This window comes from Argentina anserina, chromosome 3 (assembly GCF_933775445.1).
Source record: "Argentina anserina chromosome 3, drPotAnse1.1, whole genome shotgun sequence".
NCBI classification, from domain to species: Eukaryota; Viridiplantae; Streptophyta; class Magnoliopsida; order Rosales; family Rosaceae; genus Argentina; species Argentina anserina.
This window is the reverse complement of record NC_065874.1, coordinates 14,306,412-14,328,886: the sequence shown is the minus strand read 5'-3', so window position 1 is coordinate 14,328,886 and position 22,475 is coordinate 14,306,412. Positions and strand designations below refer to the sequence as shown.

Sequence of the window (22,475 nt, the reverse complement as noted above, 5' to 3'; positions counted from 1 at the left end):
GCAGGTTTGAAACATATAAAACTAAAATTTTAAAATTAAGAAATTAAAAAGAAAATTTAAAATTTGATATCATAACATGACACAAAATCAATTTTATTTGTAATAAACTAAAAATAACAAATCAAACTTGTTATTGAACTTAAAATATTTAACTAATTATTCTACAAAGAAGCTTTTTAGCTCATTTTAACTAATATTATATTCTTTTTATTTTTCTTATATACAAATTATATTGTATATACTATAAAAGTTAATAAATCAAGTTTAATTAATAAACATATTAAGTTTTTAACGAGTACAAGCTAGCTCGCGAGCTAAACGAGTCGAACGAGCCAAATAATTGTTGTTTAAACTCAGCTCATTTTCAAGGTCGGATTTAATATTGAGGTCAAGCTCGGCTCATTTAATTTTACGAGCTCAAGCCGAATGGACTAAAAGCGAGCCGAATACGAGTCAAACACGAGCGGCTCGACCCTACTTACAGCCTTACTTATGGGATCTAAAAGGAATAGCACTTGAAAATCTTGAAACTACACACTCATCAGACTGACTTAGTGATATGACCGATGAACTAATATTGTATATACAGTATCTCAATCCCAATTTTTGGGACAAAAAAATTAGTTTCACCTTATGCAATAAGATTCTTAATTCCCATAAAAAATATTCTTAATTTAATTTATTTTTAATTTTATGTTTAAAAAAGAGTGGGCACAAACCCTAAAACCTAAACCCGATCGGTGCTATAAAATCGGTAGTCAGTTGCTCTACTCGGAATTAGGTCACGAAGAGTTTCTTATTCCTTTGTGGATGGAACCGAGAAGGGATTCTTCTTGCTGCTGTGGATCCACAGTCGGAGCCTCTGAATTACAATCAAGAACAGATGATGATGGTTCCTGATTGTAATTCAGAGTGTCTGCCGTTTGATCGTTAGCAAACGACGCTAGCTTGTTTTTCTTGCCTCGGCAAATCGTTGGGATTCTCTGACTTGCAAACAGGTACTGATAACGATTTTCTGCTGTTCTTGATCGATCTTTACAATATTAAAAGATGTTAGATCTCTGTGGTATCCTACCTATGACCCTATGTCTATCGATATTTTTTTTTTCAAAGATTGCCAGAAACTCTGGTACGCAGTTGTATAGAACAATTCATGTTTCCATTGTTTTAAGTCTATTGTAGTATCGTATAAACTCTGTGATTAAAGTTTTAAGCCAGTAGATACATGGAAGTGTAAATAATAAGTGTTCGAGTCCAATTACATTATGTTTACCACAATTAGCGGCTTGCTTCCATTCGGAACTATAAGTACAAGAATGCAGCAATATAATCTTGGCATGGCGAGGCTGAGAGACATTGGGACACTTAGATATGTTAACTCCAGAGTTCTCATACACACCCACAAGAATGTTTGAGACACCATTTTCAGCGAATATTTGGAAGAACCCTCAATGTCTCTAAAAAGCTTTGGGGAAATCAGCAGATACTTTGTCTATCGATCAGTCTCACTCTTTTGGGTCGCCCAATGTGCTGTTTTCTAGTGTAGATGAACAATTTGAATCAAGCAGAAGGTATTATTTGAGGGTCAAAACCATATACGTACGTACCAAGTTCATAAATCGATCCAAGTGATTGGTGAGGTTTAATATGTAAAATATTATATATGCACCCTTTTTCTTTAATGAAAGGGGCTCGTCATACTCTTGAACATACCCCATCATGGTCCATCACTCTTTCTTGTACAATCAGCAGCTACCTCCATTTTATTAGATTCATCTCAATTCTCAAACTGCCAATTGCATGCCGCTTCAAGGGCCTATATTTTTTGACGTACAAGCTCGCGTGTTCATGGAACATATTCATTTCTAGCTAGATAAATGTGCAACAATTGTGTTACAATGAAGCTATACCGGCGTAGTATATTGGCATTTCATATGAGAAGTTCCACGGATAGTGCGATAATATACAGAAGGTCCCTTAATACTGGCAGACATGCGTGCAAAGGATGCAGCCTTGTAAATCGATCTGTAGCCCAGAGCATAAATCAACATCTCCAGGCTATGTAGTACGGACACGGACACGAGTGTCTGTATTAGACACGATATGCAAACGCGGCAAATTATTTTTTTTTTGACACGGACACATCAATTACACTACAACATAATAAGAGATTAAGACAAATGTGACATTTTTTAAACTTATTTATGGCCTTATGGGTAGGGATGTAAATGATCCGAGCCGAGCCGAATAATAGGTTGTTCATGTTTGGCTAGTTTTCATTCGATCAAGATCGAGCATGACTAAAATTTGATTTTTGTCCTCCGTGTTTAAGCTCGACTCGGCTTGAAAAAACTCAAACTGGGCTCGGGTCAGCTTATTTTATTAGACGAGCTCAAATTTGAATCGAGCAGGTTTGAATCATATGAAACTAAACTGTTAGTACCCGTCCATTACTAGTTTTTCCCATGAATTCACAACTCCATAATCTCTCATCACCCACATGTCGACATCAAGGACAAAACTGTTATTCGCCAAAACTCTCCCTGCAAATATTCCGATGGAGTCCATGTATCTTGAAATATGGCAACGCCTTCCTCTCAATTCTGGTGGCATCGTCGTCGTCTCTCGGAAAGTTTCACTGGCCATATCAAGCGACACAATAGCAGCCTCCACAGTGGACTCACCCTTTGTACCCTTACGTCGACGGTGATGAACCCAATGTACTGCACCATTGACAAAAGCATATCTAATATTATCATCACGACATGGAAAATCCTCAGGCATAGGACCTTAATGCTCTCCCAGGTGCCCGTAGCCAAGGACCATATCTCTGCTTCATGATTTAGGTCACTGACAGTTCTCAAAACCATGTAGTCCTTGGTCCATGGATCATACAAAAAGGCATAACTTTGCTATGTTAAATAAGTTAGGGCGACTATCCTTGGGGATCGAACTACGACGCTTAGGCAAAGTTACATACTTTCTGATACTAGGGTTCCAGATTACAGCTACGGAACCACAATAAGCAAAGTCGAAAGCAACGCACACTAGCCCGTTACAAGTTCCCACCACATTGACATGGTTGATTTTATTGTCTTGTGGGAAAATTGATTTTGTAAGATGGGTGTAAAGATTTTCGATTGCAATATACTCACCCTTGTTCCAAAGACACCAGTCGAGGCCGTCGAGCGATGGCTTTACTAGAAGTAAGCAGGTGTCGTTTTGGTTGTTGGATTGGACTTTGCGGCTGAGGTGGGTAGAGCTTTCGATCAGAGACTTCCATGACTTGCACACCAAGCAGCAGTGGATTACGTATTTGATTGGTAACCTTTTAAGGATTTCGCGTATGATTCCCACAGGAAGGTAGCCTGACATTGTTTGCTTCGATCTCTCTTCTGGTTTTCTGCATCGATTGTAATACTTAGTAGGGGGGTTTGGGAGTTTTATGAGCAAACGTCGTATATATGGATTTTGCGGCAGCACATCACAGGTGCCAATAATGTGCCTACAATCAAAATTAGACACGTGGAATTCCACTCATTACCAATTAACGTACAAAATCTAACCTTATTAATAGTGTAATACATGTTTTTTATTTCGGAACTTGTTATATCTCAAAAAAAAAAATATTTAGATCTTCTTCATTGGTTGTTCAAAAAAAAAAAAGGATTTGAGTAATTAGACCTCTAATTTATTTTGACAAATAACTAAAATGCTATTTAGACATATATAATTTTCATAAAATGTCCATAGTTCAATAAAATCAATAAAACTCTATTATTTACTTTAAAAATTCATTCATGTTGTAAAGTGAAAAAACGATGATGAGAGAAGAGTTAGAAGGAAGTGAAAAGTCTACTCATTCATTCTAATTCAACGTTTTAAAAATCTCAGCCTAGACCCGATTAGTCCCCGCCTAGGCACTAGATGGTCACACACCGTCCGATTATGTCCTAGTCCCTAAAGATAGTCGGGAAGCTGAAAGTCGGCCAACTAGTCTACCTAATCGACCGACTAGGTCGTTTAATCGGCACGTAAGCGGCTTGAGTTTGAATTTTTTCAGGCATACACTTGGAAAAATCAAAATCACAATGCTTTTTTATTTCTAGAATCTCATTGTACCATTGTTGTTGAACATTTTATCAATATTTTGAGTATTTTCACTTTATTTGAATACTATAATACTAATTATATTCTTTTTTTATATATAAATATATTCATATATAGTTGAAAATAAAAAACCACATAGTCCCTCGACTAGTCATGTAGGCTCTAGTGCCCAACTTTCCGCCCGACTTTCACCTAGCATATTTTTAGAACATTGTTCTCATTAGCCTTTTTTATATAGAGATAGGGTTTACATATAAGCACACAACTAATAAGTAATTACGTGGGCATCCATACATATAATAATTTTTACAACACTCCCCCTTTAACGAGGCTTTCCAGGTAAATTCAGTTGGAAAAAAATAACCCTAGTAGAAGGAGAAAAAGAGCAAACACACATTATGTCCTAGATAGTGTACTCCGGGATGCTCCCCCTATAAGAATGTCTCCCTAATTGTTGCAAACTTCATCCACCATATAAATCAGTTTGACATGTTCGTCACTATAGTGAGACCATGTATGCATTGCATCTAGGGGCTCATCACAAATTTTTTGTCCCTGCAAAGTTAAAACAACACCTATATAGCTAGATGATTATAAATAAGTGTTACCTTATAAGGTTAGAAACAATATGCTCAATTCAAACAAAGTAATAGTAAACAACATACAATGTCACAATTAACTTTGTATAGTTGGAAGCATTGAAAATTTATCATGGCATATCAAGGATTAATGATCAACATCTTTGTGTATTGATACGTCTCATATATCTAAACTCTTTCAGAGCTCTGAGTAATTGCGAAAGTTAGAATATGTTGCAACATAATGATCATGAGTCTAATTTGATGTCGGTGGTCTTAACATAGTACTCATTGAGACAATTGGGTCGCGTCAACTATAACAGAATAAGTATATATGAGCCACATTTAGACTCTAAGGGCACGTTTACTAACTTGGAATGGAACTCATCAGTAATATAATTCATTACGAATGAGAGACGTAATGGATTTGGATGTGGAGATTTCAATTCCATTGAACTGTGTACTTTCAACATGTAATTAGAACATAAACAATACTAATTACGATTGATGTTGTTTACTTTCAATGCATCTTTTAAGATCCTCATAACATGCGATGACAATTTGTCCTAAGTCTCTCGTTACTATAGCAATAAGTATATGTAACACTGTACTTATAGACATGTTTTCATTCATATAAAGGAAGATTATCACAATCTCATGTCTCTATATTAGACATTGTGTTATAGTGATTTAGCTTCACTATAGAAAACATTCATTTGTATCGTGTTACAGGTCTAAGTATCTCATCTCGTTTCAAGTATCCAGTTTCATTGAAATTGTCTCTTTCCAATTTGGCCAATAGATATATATATTTTGTCGACATTCATAATGAAACATAAAATAGCATGAATACATCCCTTAATGATCTTTGGTAGCTACCATATGCAAATTTTCATCGATGATCATTAATCATAGATTCCACACATTCTTATATGCATGCATTATATATTATGAGCTTATTGATTTGGGTACCCATGCCACTTCTGGGGCAGACATAGTCACTTCAGGGACGAATGCCACTCATATGCCTAGCGAATATAGATATTTTACTTAGTCTCATACGTACAGAGCAATACAGGGCATGTATAACTTTTCTTTTTCGGAAACTTTGAACTTTAGACCTAGTAGAAACATTCCACACAAAATTCATGCCGTTATTGAAATGACAGCAAACTATCCTTCCCCTAATAGTGGGAAGACTGTCTAAAAATGAATTCCATATCTAGCACTTTTTTTAGTGAAAAAAATAATTAATTGGCTGTGGCGAACCCAAACCAATTTTAAGGTCAAGAAAATTAATTCATGAGTATCCATACCAGGACTGACATTGATGAATAACATTCTCTTCAGGACAATTATGTCACTTAGGAAAACATGTTTGCGGAGTTAGATAAATATCTCACATCAATTCATGTTGTTCTTCAGGAACAATCTTTCTCCCTCTAATGACAACATTCTTTCTCCCCCCTCATGACAGGAGAAGTAACATATTTGCGGGACAACCAACAGATGAACAGTGGATAACTCATTTTCTCACAATAAGTTTACGTGTAGTCAAAACTTTTAATTGATTGCACCCAATATGACATGCAAAAATTTGACGTGTAATTGGTTATGTCAAATTAAGTATGCATAATGAACTTCTGGTTCATGAACATGTATTTCAAGTACATACTAGGTAACAAGAAAATCCTCTCCATACATATTAGAAGCACTAGTTTGATCCAAAGAGAGAATAAAATATGCTCTTCTGGAGCCATCAATCATGTGTGTAATCAAAACTTCAGGTTCGAATTTTATCATCTAAGAACTAAGAGTTCTCATATCTTGCATGTTGAGCATCGTGTTTAAATAAATTTGGTGCTCGAAACTTCAGGCTCAAGGTAGTTAAACTGCTAAAGTGAAACTTTAGGCTCACTGTAACTAATAATATATATTTATACTCAAAACTTTAGGTTTGAGTTGTCTCCATTTGATTTTAGGGTTGTAGCCAATATAAATTATAAAATGAATCAAAATATAAAACTGTAATGAAAAATACATAACAAAATAAGAAAATTGTAGGAAACAAAAAGAAATTGCAGGAAATTAACATTGGAAACTTCTGGTTCCATTGATGAATAAAATACACAGAACTTCTGGCCTGATTTATTTCACAAGTATGTTAATTTTTGTTCTCACACAAACATATTATCAAATGAGGTAAGGAATTCAGGCCCTCTTAAGATTAAGAATCATACGTTTAGGAGGAACTTCTGGCCCTCGTTAATTGCATAAGCTTATTTTTAATCACAACTGTCGAGGAAAATTGAGCCCTTTGTAGATTGATCAAGAGACCTCATGTCTCGATCAAATTCCAATGTTAATTTCCACATATCAGTAACCATTAATAAACGTGCACCGGCCTTGTCTCGATCAAATTCTAAAGACATGAGGTCCACGCATGAGTTCAAAGAATGATTTGCTTAATAATCACACTAATTAATAATATATATACTACACAGATCATATTTGGAAAATAGGCCTTGGCAAATAATAACAAATATGTCCACCGGCCTCCAGTAGAAGAAAAACAATTTACCTGCAATAGCAAACCAAAAAGAAAACACAAACGTGCTAAACAAATTCTAAAGACAGATTGCTCATAAACTGTTTCACTATAAAATAAATCCATGATCAAATAGCTATTTCTATGACTACTGGGGAAACAAAATTGATAATTAAATCAAAGTAGAATGGAAGTTAAGGATACTGACAAAGGCTTCAATGGGTTCATGGATAATCATGGGCATGGAGAAGCATATATATCATGATGCACTAATAATATAACTAAGAGGGTTGCTAAAGCCAATGAAAGCAATTTGATTTTGAGAGGCATCGCAGTAGCTATAGTCATCTGCCATCCCTTCATCAAGATCCATATATAACAAGTATCATAGAGAATTGCTGATCGACATATAGATATCGACAATTGACTTTAAGACTCATAAATCTTGAGCAATGGTTTGAAGCAACAAAAATGCAGCATATAAGACTCGTAGATTATCAGAGTTATAAAGAGAAAAATTGAGCAAAGAGGAAAACAAATGAGCAACTACAGAAATATAAGTTTGAGATTTCTAGTATCAACTCAAAGGTAGAGCGGTGCTGATAACATTTTGTAAAGTGAAGAAAAGATGAAAAGAGAAGAGTTAGGAGGAGGTGAAAAGTTTACTCATTCATTCTCATTAGCCTCTTTATACTACAAAAAATAATTCAGCTAGCCACGGCGACCGACCGTCGCCAAAAGTCAATTTGCCGTCGCAAAGGACCAACGGTTTTTTCCGTCGCTAAAAAATCTAGCGATGGCAAAACCTTACCGTCACAACAATTTGCGACGGACATTACCGTCGCGAACATTATAATTGTCATTGCTAAATTGATTTATAAAATAAATAGAAAACCTAGCAACGGCAAAATTTTCCGTCGCAAAGATTATTTAAGAATTAAAAAAATTAGCAGCCAGATTTTTTATTTATTAAAAGCAATAATACAAATTGAAAAGAAATTATTGTATTTAACTTTTGTCATAAACCACTAGTACACATATATACATCCATGACGTTTGAAAACTGTCATTCAAAAGTTTTCCATGGCATACAAGATGCCTAAACTAGACTATAATGGAAGTGGTGGAGATTAGCAGGGGCTGCCTATGGAACTGGTGGAGATTAGCAACACTTCCTACATACAAAACAACAAAAAGATCAGATAATAAACAACTTAATTTGTATGCATATCCTTGTACTTATAAAATATAACAGATAAATACTATAGCGTAAGAAAAACTACACTAACAATGTTAATTAAGAAGAGAACTGAAACACATCAATCTGAGAATCAATCAGATTATATGAAGCTAATAATGATCAAACAATAAGTAGTTCAGCTCATTCTAATCTTCAGCACAAACAAAAGCTACACTAACATAACATATTACAGTCAGAACATGCTAGTTGTAGCTCAAAGCCTCAAACCTATAACACAGTACCATGTACAAATATCTACAAATAACAACAAATAGAAATCACACAAATTGAAAGTGTTCAGAGGTAATGAAGGTCAAGATAAAAGAATACCTCAAATTACCTAGGCCTATAGCATCTTTATTGGATGGTCTCCTATGTTTACCTCAGATTACCTAGGCCTAAACCTGCAGTTCCCACATATCAGTAACCATTACAAAGTGAAACTCCAAATCAACATAGATCTTTCTCTAGCACAAATGCAAAATTATAATCATGTTAGCATTTCTCTCAGGACTTTCATCAAACAGTTGGTACGCACAACTAACTAACTCATAAGAGAAACCAACGAAATGCAAACTTTTTTTAGAATGAGAAAGAGAGCATGGAGGATTGTGAATGACGAGGTTACCTACAATTCAACAGAACATATAAATTAGAGCAACGTTCAACAGAACATAGAAAAGATATACATGCAACCAGACAATTATAACAGTATCATACCCAGAAGTTTGTGAGAATAGTCCTTCCTTGGACATCTCCCTGGAGGTCAGCAAGGGATATCTCAAAAACTTTGTGCTAGAGTCCCTATGAAATTCGTAGCTCAAATCCTAACAAACAGTAAAAACTGAACTGAGAAAAAGTAAAGAACGGAAGTAATTCAGAGAGAGTTACAGTGTTGATGAGGTCGACGATGACGGAGAATTCGAGGTGAGCGAGCTGGAGATTGTCGAGCATGCTCTAGAACTTCCACTGGGCGGCGTATCAGCGACTCCCGCTTCTTCTCGTACCCGACTTCCGGTGGGAATCGCTCGAGGCCGTTCTCTTCGATGACGTCGTCAAGCTTGTCCGGTAAGATTTCCATTTTTCCGTCCATAATTTCGATCCTCTCCGGCGAGATTAGGGCTCAGAGTTCTCTCCTTTGAATAATCACAAACACAACACGTTAATAATCGAAAACAATCAGAGAGAGAATGAAATACCTTGGTACCCTGAGTACGGGTGACAAGAGTCTTGCCGACCTGCTTGTTGTAAGACATTTCTAGAGACGGTGAGAAACCGAAATCGAAGGGAAGGAGGAGAGAAGAGATTTTACCAGAGAATGGAGAGCATTATCGTTGTTGCTAACGGCCGAAGGTCGGAGATGAAGGAGGAAGACCGCCGTCGGGGGTAAGAGGTCATAGATCGAGGAGAGAGATTTGAGTTGGATTGGGTTTTTTTTTTAGGGTCTGGAGTGAGATTGAGTTGAATTTGGGAATTTAGAGTAGGCGGAGGGAATTAGTTCTTTAATCAAATTGGGTCAACCGCTTTAAGTTTCAGCATATTTGTCGTCGGCTTGGCGTTGCCGTCCACCGACGCTGTCGCTTGGCCGTCGCAAAAATTTGACTATTGGCGACGGCAAATCCGCGCCGTGTCAATTTGGTGTGCCTAATTGAATTATTTTTTGTAGTGTTACATAGAGGTAGGGTGACAACTAATGAGTACTTACGTGGACATCCACACATATAATAATATTTACAACGATTCAATTGATTTAAATTTATTATAATTCAATTGATTCAAACATATTATACATATATCGAGTCTTTCAAATTTGAGTAGAATCACAATACGATAAAATTTATCTACAATTTATAACAACAAAATGCATATAAATAGGTGGATCACAATATAAACTTTAAGAATAAAATATTTAAAAATAATAATAATAAACGTCTGCAAAGTTAGAACTATATTTTTATTATGATGCATATGTGAATTATTGAAATCAATAATACCTTATTTTAACTAAATCCTCATTCGTTCGAAATTATTAGCGTAAGAAAAAAATGAAATTAGATGTATTGTATTATATAATTTTTTGTTTATTCTTAAATCTAATTGTATTGGTAATTTTTCATCTGTTGACAAAGTCAACACTAAGTTTATAAAAAAAAAGAGGTTTATGTGCTATTTTAGGAGGTATGAATAGAATCTCTCTTTTTATTGATATTTTAATTATTTACTGGAGAAAAAAAAAGAGAAAGATTGAAGAGGTTTTTAATATTAGTATACCTCTCCCTCTTCCTTTTCTGCTTCTTCTTCTTCTTCTCTTCTATATGTGCAAAGATCTTGTCTTGTCTCACATCTGGATTTTCATTGAGTCCCTCCATCTTGTCTCACATTAGATGCGATTTCATGAATCAATTTTTTTCTAGTCTTCATTATGTATTTGGGTTTCATATAGTTTTGATTCCACTATTTCTTTTCAAAAGCTTCCTGGGATAATTCAAAAGGCATGGAGAAACCAAATTGTATCTTTACATATTGAAACCAGATTGTATATTCACAAATTGAACCCAGATTGAACTTGAGATGTATTGGGGGATCATAAAAGTTTTCTGGTGGTAAAGTGGACTTAGAAGAAATGAGGAACAAGCAAAAAGAAGAAGGAAAAAAACTAGGAGAGTTTTGTTAAAAACAAAAAGTCTAATTTTTTTTTGAGGAAAATGAATCGAATTCATTGGCGACAACGCCATACGACCACAAGGGTCAAGCATATGGTGACAAGCCACCCTAAGCTACTTACCTAAGAAAGGAAATAAACGGCGCACGTAGCGCATAAACAAACTAAAAAGTTTTTTTTTAAAGCAAAGCTCAATTTAACTCCATTAAACATAGACCTATGAATCAAACAAAATTTTGAGCCGCACATCAATTGTGTACCCGACCATGTTTAATTCGAGAAAACTAGGTTTATGGGAGGATCTTCCTAACAAAGGGAGAATACTAAATGCAGACAATAAAACCGCATAACCCTAATTCTCCACACACAATTTCAAACTAGGATTGCGGGTGGCTTAAGTCATGCATGACCCAAGAGGAATAGATGAAGCAAAGGAAACAAAGGGACAAAAGATGGCCAATCAATTAGCCCACATCTGAAGCCCACCCAACCACCTAGGGCGAGCCGTATGGCCTAACAGAGAAATGCACTGCCGACCATCGACGCCGCCAGTTGGCTTCCGGTGGTCTAACCCGATCCTCCACCATTGAGAGGGATCACTGCCTACTCACCAAACCAGTCGAAACAGACTAATCAAAACGTTCCCCAAGGTCATCGAGGAGTGAGTCGTCACTTCTTGGAAACAAAAGACGAGAGATCTGGCAAATTGAAACCAGCCTCCAATGCCAGCAGAACAAGGTGCGATAAGGGTACAATATGGTAGCCTAGGAGACTCACCTCCAAGCACCTGCCAACACCTCCAACTTCCGCCGCTTACGATTGGAGGAAAGGACCACAAAACCACCACAACCCCACCAGCCCACAGGAGAGAAGCCTCGCGCCTAGATCTTGTATGACGGAGTGCCTCCTGCAGACGAGGTCGAAAGCCGTCGCCGCCCTACTCAACAAAACCTAGAGATTAGGTTTGAATTGCTCGATATTTCGGGAGTGTTTTAGAGGATTTCGGTTAGGATAAAAAGAAAGTCTAATTTAATCAAACTTGATAGAGAAAAACATCCGTTAACTAGTGTGAGTGGACTGGAAACAGGGAAATTTTGATTATAGGAACAGCGTTGGCACATGAATAATGGGCACATGTCATGTGCTCTCGAATTTTGCTTTCTCTAACCAAACGCGGTGACATTTGTGTAAATAAACTGTTTAAAGAAAATAGGTTTCCTAGTGTGTACCTTAGTCAAAGTAGAATCTTTCTCAGGGTAGATTTCAATAATAGAACTCATTTACAAGTTTACTGTATCGAAAATTTCTGACGTTTATTAGATTTCAATATTGTATCCTCTGTGTAGACAGACACTTTAGTCTATTGATAAACGACGATGTGGAGACGCTACTCTCAGGTTTGAGGGTATATGCGTTAGGGCCTGAATCAAGGTTAATTTCTATAAAAGATTGATTGATCTGGGAGAGTACAATTTAGTACCACATCTGGACATGTTTAGTTGTTTACTGTGGTATATCATCGCGTTGTGGAGTTTGCCCTAAATACTGCTGCGGTGAATTGTCCTGTGGTCATGTGCCGTCCGTCTGCTCATATTCTTAGAGGCGATAGTTTATGCTTCAAAGCTCTATTACAACGGTGTGGCAGGTACTCGAAAGGGACTCTGAATTGTTTGTTCACCTCCTTTCATGGTAGTTATTCGTTACCATAAGAGCAGAATCAATTTTGTGACCATGGTTAAGAATTACATCCAGTCATCCACATGTAAGAAAGTAGCAAATTACATGTCCGGAAAATATATTTCTTAATATATATCAAGATTAGAATAAGTATCAAGGGTAGGTTTAAGCAGATACAACACATCTTCCATGGGGCAAAACAGCCCTTTATAAATCCTCCAAGTATTTTTCGTGTTTCTGTGTTTTCTTGAAGAACTCTTAAATCATACACAAAAACAGTTGGCATGAAAACTTCAAAAAAAAAGAAAGAAAGAGTTTATGTACCGCCACCCTTTCAGTTTTCCTTGATGATCAAGTAATAATTTTCTTAAGCCAAATATTAAGAAACAAGAAGCTATAGTGTGTTGGCCTCATTTTTTTACATCTCAGATTGACATGCATCCTATATATCAATCTGTATTCAATTACTAATGACCGTTTGACTTTATATCCCCATCATCGGTATACAAAAAATTTCACAGCAGTGATTTTACCCAGTAAAAATTGCATTGCGGGTTCATTAGAGATCATTATTAGAGAGCAATAGAGCATACACAATAGAATTGGCGAATCAAGCTCTAAAAAAGGAAGTATATCACTCAGGAGTATCTGTAATTTGCAACTGTAAGTACATGCTGTTGTGAAACATGAAGCTATTGTGTACATTCCAGTCTCTGTAAAACAGGAAAGTATACTCGTTTGATATCAGTCCCTAGGCAAAGCTACACTATAATCTTCTTTGTGAGTAGTTATGACACTATCTAAGCTTCTATTCCTGTAGCTTCCTTTGGTATTAAAAACAAGAAAGCAATTGGAATGAAGATGCAGAGAACTTGAATGACAATTCCCAATAGAAGGTTGTCAAAAGAACCTGAAGAGATGCTCAAAACTGAAGCCAATCCAGCACCAACAAAGGACCCCAACGTTGACCCCAAATTATTTATTGACATGAAAAGAGCAAACAGAGTACCCTCAATTCCAGGAGGGCAGAGTTGTCCGGATAAGATCAGGAACGGCATAAACCTGCATTTCAAGGAAGTAACTCAGCAATTCAGCATGATATAAATGGAAAAAGCAACTCCTCTCACACTTACTGATGCCCGTATTTTATTTCCTCAATTGATGCATGCAAGGATTTAAAAAGATCGACAAGTGATGAAAAACATATGAACAAAAAAGCACAAAGACAAATCAGAAGTTCATGGATGAAATCAATAATGAAATATGCTGCAGTTTAATCAATATGGAATTACGTGAGCCAAACATATACTCACTTAAACTGATTGACAGCATCACTAAGAGCTGAGCCACAGAGCACCATAATCTTATCAGATATTCCAAAGGTGAGATTTACTCGTGACACCAAAACAATGTCAAGCAGAGTCATGAAAGCCAAACCCAGTTGAGACCACCTGCAGAGATTAGGTTCAAAACATCAAAAACTTAAACTTTAAGGTAATTAAATACTTAACAGAACAACCCTATACTTACATGAGGATTCTTCTCAACTTCATTCTCTTTAAGTAACGATTATATACGAAGGTTCCAAGCATAAGGCCTAACCATCCCACAACACGTGCAGTGCCCAAAAAGGATGCTTCTAAGTCCAAGAATTCGGTTTGATAATAAAACATCACAGTTGAGAGGTTTGGAATGGAAACATGCGCCAGGAAAAACCAAGCCATTGGTCTGCAAAATGAGTAAAATCAAATTTGTAACTGAGAGTGATAATAGTTTTTTTTATATATTCTACATATAATAAAATAGCAAATTCCATAGCCAGTAAAATAGCTAAGACAATATACATAAGTATCAAGTTATGCAGAAGCACTACTATGCTGTTTGGAACTCAATTAAATTCGTGAAAACAATGAAATCTATTGGATGATTGGTCCATTAGACCATCTATCTTAAGGATTATTCCTAGACCACTTAGCATTTTGATCTTTTTATGAGATAATCCCCTTTTCTGTGGGTCAATAGATCATCCCATTGAGGTTCACCAGAAAATCCGAAGCTTCCCTAGAGAAATATCTTGTGAGTTTCAACAGCTCAGAAAAAATTAGGGGAATTATGAGTTACCTCAAAATAATGGGTTGTTTAAATGCACGGCACAGACTGAAAGTGGCTGCTTTCAGAGATTGGAACCATCGTGATGCTAGTGAGTCAACTTTACCAGAAACCTGTACTTTCCTCAAAACTCTCTTCTTTTTGCTGCCTTTAGTACTCTTCTTTCTCCTTGTAATGCTGACATTGGATTCCTTCTCTGAAAAACTATCTTCAAACGGAAAACTACTCTTCCCATTCCCATTCACCTCATGGGAGCTTTTTAATTTGGAATATTCAGGGAAAGCTTTACTATCAACAGAATTCTCCTCGACCAAGCCACATGATAACAATTGTATGGATGGTAGTATAGAAAAAAGAAGAAAAATAATATGAATAGGAAAGTTGGACAATGCAAATCCTCCTGTCAAACTCCCACATATGCCGCCAAAAGCCATTGCCAACCACGATATTGACTGGAGATCTCCAGCAAATGAAGCCCTGAACAAGATAATTTAGAACATCAAATTTATTACATTGATAATTGTGTTTTTATTTTATTTTAATTTATAACTACCTGTAACTTGAACAAATTTACTGGGAAAGAGGTCACATCAGACATCAACTAATATCGTAATAGATAACCTATATCTCAATTCAAGCTGGCCAATTAGACAACTGGTAGAAGGAACGGGAGGGAAGGCATTTATCATATTAGATCTGACAAGGGTGTCTCATAGTGGACTTGCAAATCGTGCTAGATCCAAATTTAAGGTTTTAAGTGGTTCTTTGAGAAGAATGCTGCAGACCTATATGTTGATATATAATGAGGATGCAGGATTTGATATGCAACTGAAAGTTCATTGAAGACACTAAAAACAAAATCAGTTTGCAGACATACCGCTCATGTCTTACTGCCTCAGCAATCATTGCATCAACTACTACATCAGCCATGGCCGAGCCCAGGTTCTGGACTGTTAAGAAGGTCATGAGGAGCCACATGGAACTCCTCGACATTGCATTTAGTCCGAGAATAGGCCATGGGACAAGAGAGAGCACAGTTGCTATCACCAAGTATGGAACCCTTTTCCGTCCTTTTATTGGAATACAATCAGACAAAATTCTGCATAAAAAACATGTAATCAGATTTCAAGAACAAAAAAGTAGGCTCAATTTTGGGAGCACACGCTAGTGAGCAATATTTAAACTCAGAAGGGAGAACTGATAATTGTTGTGCCCAACTTATTCTAATTGCTCATGCCCTTACATCATGTGTTTTACTTCAAAAATTGAGAGGCAAAACAGATAAGTTGGTAGCAATTCCTTCTTTAAAGACAAGAATACAGCCTATCTTTAGAATGATCTTACAAATTCACCATAAAATAGGCATCATATGCATCGTTCATTACAATCCATTCTTTTCTTGCGATACACATTACGTCACATTTCCTTTTTGATTACACAGCACATAGCAATCAGAAGCTCAGAACACCCCCATAAACTCAACACATGCACTTAAATCTCCTAGATGTACATAGCAAAAGTGTAAACCAAGCAGCACATTGCACAGCTTCTGTCTACTTACACATTCAATAACACAATTTGCACACTAAGTAGAATACAAATCCATACCCATACAACGGTTTGATGCTCCACGGGAAGAAGGCTACCGAAAACACAAACTGCGAAGACGAAGGCGACAACTTGAGCGTATCTTTCAGCTGATACGAAACTGCAGTGAAAACAAAGGATCTAAAGCCCTGCAATCACATCAGAAGCCAATACTCATACGCCAGTTTCCACATCAATTACTTTCAAACCAAACAGAACCCAGAATGAGACAGAAGCTGAAACTCAAACGGAAGTAGGATTGATATAGTTTTTGAGAGTGAGATAGAATGACAAACCTGGGTGAAGTAAATGAGGCACACGAGCCACAGAAATGAGGCGCCGAATGCGGCTCGTAATCTTTTCAGCCATTCTTTCATTCTGAGCTTCTCAAACAAGAGCTCGCCCAACCGAGCTTCCTACCTCTATCAATTTTCCTTCCTTCAAATCTCTCTCTCTCTCTCTCTCTCTCTCGTGTTTCAGAGTTTCGTCTTGCTCTGTGAATTTGCGGTTTCTATAGTCTGGGCATTAATTCGTCGGAATGAAACAAAGACCCGTCTTCGGACCAAGAAGAAGAATAAGTAGACGATTATAGCCCTATACTTATTTACGGGCACTTCTAATTCCGTTGGACTCTTTCGACATTTACTGTGGAGATGGATCGTATATTTGGACACGTCCTTGGTCCTCCCATCTGTTGCCACTTCAGCACAGCGGGCCCTGCCATTCGAGACCTTTGACCAAGGGGATAGTGTTGACCAAGGGGAGCACTGTTTTTGGTCAAAGAAGAAGCCAATCTAACAATTACAAAACGTGACACAAATGCATGTCCATGTAGTGTTGTGTGTGCTATATATTCCATATTGTCATAGTAGAATTACTCGGTAAATTTTAGTGTATTTTTTCCTAATTAGTATAGGTTAATATAGATAAAAAATGAATATAATCCCCGAATCACAGAAAACTCAATGTAATGTCTATATAAAGGTTTTATTATCAATGAATAAAGATGATATTTCTCCATATTTTGATGCGTATTACATTATTCTGTAACACGTTATCAACACGTAGTTCTAACCCTGTACTTAATAGCCAATAATCCTAATTTCTGAAGAAAAAATCCTTTTGCCATGAAGATAATTCGGCAGAAAAAAAGATGAAAAACTCTTTCTACCATGAAAAGAATTCGGCAAAAGATGACTGGAAAATAAATCATTATGCTAATTTTTTTTTTTTTGCAAAAAAGACAAAATAAAACCCATAAATCTTTCTTGGCATAGGCACCCAGAAAATTGATCTGGGCACCACTCTTCTTCCCCGACCTGCAAAGGTCGATCTCGTCGGCGGTGCCCCTGCTCCTTGCCACACACATGTGATGCCCAAGTCGCTGCGTGCGACCCAGCCTTCAACGCCACCTTGTGACGACAACGACAAAGGATGCGCATGACCCAGCCTTTGGTGTCGTAACCCAGTACTCCGGCCTCCGTTCGAATCCGGATTAGTTCTGATTTAAAACCGGATCGAGATCGAGCCACCGTCGCAGCCCAGGTGACGACAATTTGCCGATGATGGACATGTTTCCATATCGGAGCTTAAGCCCTTGACCTTGACGCTCGTCGAGCTTCCTCCTCGCTGGAGCACCGCTGCGTCCTCGGCCCAGATTCTTAGGGTCTGACCCAGTTGGTATTCTCCGACTTGACTACGACGAAGACAGAGATAAATATTTACCCCCTCGGGTATATTGGTAATGGCGAGAGTTACTTCGCGACGTATATTCGTGGATTCAAGCATGATAGTGGAATTAAACATGAGCAACACTTATACGCTGTTTATTTGGCAAACAACCAAGTATGTTTTATTTAACGTTACTCCTTTCATGCAAATTTAAATTATTCTGAATTTTGTCTTTCATCGGGGATTTTCAACCTCCATTTCCTTTTCAACCCGATTATTTCGCTTCTCGGGTGGTATACAGGGATATGATTCCCCTAGTACCGAGTTTTATGAGCGGCTGGGAGTGCCGCTGTTACTAACCGTAGTCGTTGTGTGTAGCTACAAGTTTTTTTTTAAGACAAACATTGGTTTGTGACGGAAATTGTCGCTTATACCACCGGTTTGTGACTGAAATTGTCACTTATACCATTGTGACAAAATTTGTCACGGTTTATTGAATTGAGTTACCATACTATAGACTTGACCTCCAATTCAGTACTTGGAAGTTGTATCAGATTTTGATACTAACGAATCTTCCCTCTTGTTGACCGCAACATGCGCCTGAAATTTGACATTTTCATGTTGGATGTGTTTAGGCTCCTAGTCCAGATTAATTGCTTTTGGTGCAATGTCGTTTCATTGAAAGACATAAACATTATGATCAAAATATACAAGAGAAAGATATGAGAAGTTCTTCAAACAAGACACTTATTATATGGAAGAACATGAGAATATCTTCTCACAATTACGGATTTTTAAAGCAATTATACATTACGGTTATAAAATGAAAATAATGAAGCATAAATGCTTTGGTTAATAGTCTAAATGACTATTAATCCATGTATTTTCCCAAGTTTTTATGAATGTATTCACCACACAAGTATGACTATAGCTAATTAGTCATTACACTTTAAATTGATTTCATGGTCAAGATCTCAATACAATTGTTGGCTATAAAATTTTCATGAAGTTCAAGTAAATGAACATACAAGAATGTCTCGATGCAATTATGGTTTCATTACCAAAAGAAATATATGAATGCAATGTAATACATCACATACTACATGGGACTACCTACATAAGTCCACAGTTTTAATTGTGGCATAATTCAACCTTACACGATCTTTATGTGGTACAATGCACACTTATATGATCTTTGATGTTGTTATTATACATCTGTTTCGGTTCTCCATAATCTTTGGCGAATTAGGTCATCATCTATTAATTTTGATCAACACTTGCAAACTAGCATTGCAAAACGCCGAAGGACTCCGAGCCATGAGCATTTGCTCTCGGCTTTATATCGAACCGACAATGCTTATTGTAGCATATTTATGCCTCGTTGGTATGATGAAGCCTTGATTAATGTGTTGTTATGACATGTTTCCACCTTATTTTGGTGATGATTTGTAGTGTTACACGCCATGTAATGTACTTTATATTCCACTGGTTCAAAATATGGTGATATTTTTCACAAAGTTTGTATTAAACTTACACTCGTACAAGATTAGGGGAGTGACAAACTATAATAGGTTCGCGAGTTATGGCTTTGGCAATATCGTTAGGATGTTCCGTCTGCCGCCCAGTTTTACCCCTAATGGCATCAAAACCCCTAGGCCATTTGCAGCCCCCTCGATAGCTCCCCTGCAACCCCCTGTCGAGACCCCTACAGCCCCTACACGGCCTCCGCAACCCCCCCCCCCTCCCGCACAGCCTCTTTATGAATTCCAAGCATTTCCGATTTTAATTTTTGACACCAGCAACCCTTTTTGGGTATGCCTAGGCAACACCGATCCTTGTATTTGGATCTATGACACATATGCATGATATTTGCATGTCAAAATCACTCGTGAATGACGTTTGAGGGTCTAAAACCCTTAACTAACGTTAAACGGCCATTTGGGACTATATTAGTCCACTTGCTGAGTTTTATATTGTGATATTTATATGTCTTGACCTAAGACTACTTATCCATATATTCTTGTTTATGAATATGTTAAAGAGACGTTGAGTGCATTGTTAAAGAAAGTTATTAATGGATTTAATTTTTAATCCATTGTGACTACGATGACTAGATTATCACAAAAGAATCAAACAGTGGTTTAGTGCTCAAGTTTATATGCTTTATGGCGTTATGATTCAATTCACATGCTTTTATGCATCAAGATAGAAATTGTACCTATGAAATGGTTTTTGTCATAGTAGTTGTCTACGTTGATGAATTTACAACGATATCATACATAAATATTAGTGAGACGATAAGCTACTTAAAGACAATCATGTGCCAACATTATTTATCACCTACAAACTCATTGTGAAAGAGTTCTTATGTATCGCTTCTAATGATGTAGCGCATCTCATGAGTCGAAATAGTGTGAATTGTATTCTTTTACGATACTATGATTCGGAATAATGAATTGATGACTCATTTAGGCTATTCTTTTAAGAAAAGAAGTTAAACGGATCAATAAAATTCTTCCAAAGTAATGGAGATGTAATCTATGCGTTAACAAGTGCATAAACCCCCTGTATGATCTTGCATTGACTATGCTTAATCTCCAAGCCTATTCTTTAGCAAAGTTTAGGAGTGGCACACATCCTCCTAAGTAATGAGAATAAGACATGATGGAAGCCGAAATTGGCTTTATCATGATTCACTTTGAGGATAAAATATATTGTGGTGATACATATATTATGGTTAAACTCAAACCATAACACTTAGATGTTATGGAGCACACAAAACAATGACAAAAGTTGAAAAAGCCTAAAATTTCAGGATTTACAGATTGCGGACTTGTCATTGTGAAGACCGGTTCACCTACTTTTAGGTGGTCTATTGAGGTTCTACTTGCGGCCACTGATTTTTAACATCCAAAACTACCTACTAACAAAATGTGATCCCATTAAGAGACCTGGAACATGGTGAACCGCTTGACAAAAGTGGTCACTGATCTCCGATGAGTATTTTGGCCGGTTCGGTACTTTTCCGACCGGTTACAGCAGTGAGGCTGGTGGAAATGGATTCCTAACACCCATGTTTACTTGTTTCTAAAATTACGTTGCATTCTGGGTTTCGCAAGTCAGTGAACCATTCAAGGAAGTGTAAAACAAAGGTTCAATATTGGTTGTTGATGTGCCTAGGTTTCCAATGAACCAACAATTCGAACTATAAGCTACAACTTGTAGCGTGTCTTGTTATACGGTATCCATCTATACCACCATCATTGACGTTACGGTTGCAACGATTCGAATGTTAGTATTTCAAGTCTAACAATATGCATGTTTGTTAACGGATTATGTTAATGGTTTATCGTCCACATATTTTATGTGTCAAATTGCGCCTGCACAAACGCATAATGATGGGTTATTTGATGTTGAATTTTTTCTTTGAATAAGACATGAACTTCCACCTATGTCCGTTTATATAAAGATCTTAAAAGGCGATCTCATTTAGTCACTTTAGATGAGCCAGTCTCTCTGTCGTTAGGGGGAGAGAATAACAAGTTTGTTCAAGTTCAAGGACTTGGTTTTATCGTGGTTTGTCCCACTGTCCCTCATCATGTTCCTAATAGTCATATAAATGGAAGTGATGCGATTAGAGATCCATGATGCAACTATGCCTGTAAAAATTGATGTCTGACTGATGGACATGTAGTCACTCTTTGTTGGTGACGTGGTGACTCCACAAATGTGATATATGGTGTCACTAGGCCGTGGCTCTTACGTAAGTGTGGAGAGACCACTTGGTTCAATAATACTTGTTGATTGCGGGTTATTGCACAACTTGATCTATGATCAATGATACTAAATCGTTTGTTTTCTTGGATGATGGTTATCATTGGGGGACGCCTGAATGTCAATACTAATCCAAATGAGAGATCTCGAAAAATGATGATTTGAATGAGTTTGGTGTTGAACCATACATATTATGTTGAAGCAAAATTCCAACATTGTAGATTGGCCTACATGAAAAGTGTTATCCGGTAGGAATTGATGGTGACGATCGACACATGTCGCCGCCACAGCCTCCTGGAAAGCCGTAGAAGTTTCAATAAAGAGATAGGTCATTGGTCAGGTAATACCAACACCGCACATGTACATCCTATCGGTTATACCTTTGTTAGGCGTAGTGAGAAAGAAAAGAGTTTAAACTCACCTTAAGGCACAAACTCTCTGACAAAATGTCTTGGATTCAAATATGAGATAGTTTGTTCTCATAATACCTTGTCAGTTAGGCAGTTTCCAAAACAACTG

At 37.0% G+C, this 22,475-nt stretch overlaps 1 protein-coding gene and 1 long non-coding RNA gene across 3 annotated transcripts; both read right to left on the bottom strand.

Moving 5' to 3' along the window:
• Positions 1–8,224: 8,224 nt before the first annotated feature.
• Positions 8,225–9,988, bottom strand: LOC126788353 (uncharacterized). Of its 2 annotated transcripts, none has more exons than XR_007671358.1 (4): positions 9,789–9,988; positions 9,197–9,714; positions 8,807–9,104; positions 8,225–8,411 (listed from the first exon to the last, which is right to left on the bottom strand). It is a non-coding gene; the product is annotated as an uncharacterized LOC126788353 (long non-coding RNA). The 2 variants fall into 2 exon arrangements; XR_007671359.1 differs by having other exon boundaries at positions 8,807–8,880.
• Positions 9,989–13,419: 3,431 nt separating this feature from the next.
• LOC126787930 (probable folate-biopterin transporter 4) lies at positions 13,420–17,028 on the bottom strand. Its single transcript, XM_050513851.1, has 7 exons — positions 16,808–17,028; positions 16,533–16,660; positions 15,802–16,023; positions 14,937–15,401; positions 14,346–14,543; positions 14,129–14,266; positions 13,420–13,877 (listed from the first exon to the last, which is right to left on the bottom strand). Exons 1-7 carry the CDS (start codon positions 16,886–16,888, stop codon positions 13,616–13,618), a joined length of 1,494 nt encoding a protein of 497 aa, XP_050369808.1. The 5' UTR covers positions 16,889–17,028; the 3' UTR covers positions 13,420–13,615.
• Positions 17,029–22,475: the final 5,447 nt, after the last annotated feature.

What these genes read in the sequence shown, in the direction of transcription:
- LOC126787930 (XM_050513851.1), bottom strand. Translation starts at nt 16,888, where the DNA reads ATGAAAGAATGGCTGAAAAGATTACGAGCCGCATTCGGCGCCTCATTT. An exon ending in GAGGCAGTAAGACATGAGCG is followed by an intron (nt 15,402 to 15,801) that starts GTATGTCTGCAA and finishes TATCTTGTTCAG; the next exon opens with GGCTTCATTTGCTGGAGATC. An exon ending in GATGCTGTCAATCAGTTTAA is followed by an intron (nt 13,878 to 14,128) that starts GTGAGTATATGT and finishes CTTGAAATGCAG; the next exon opens with GTTTATGCCGTTCCTGATCT.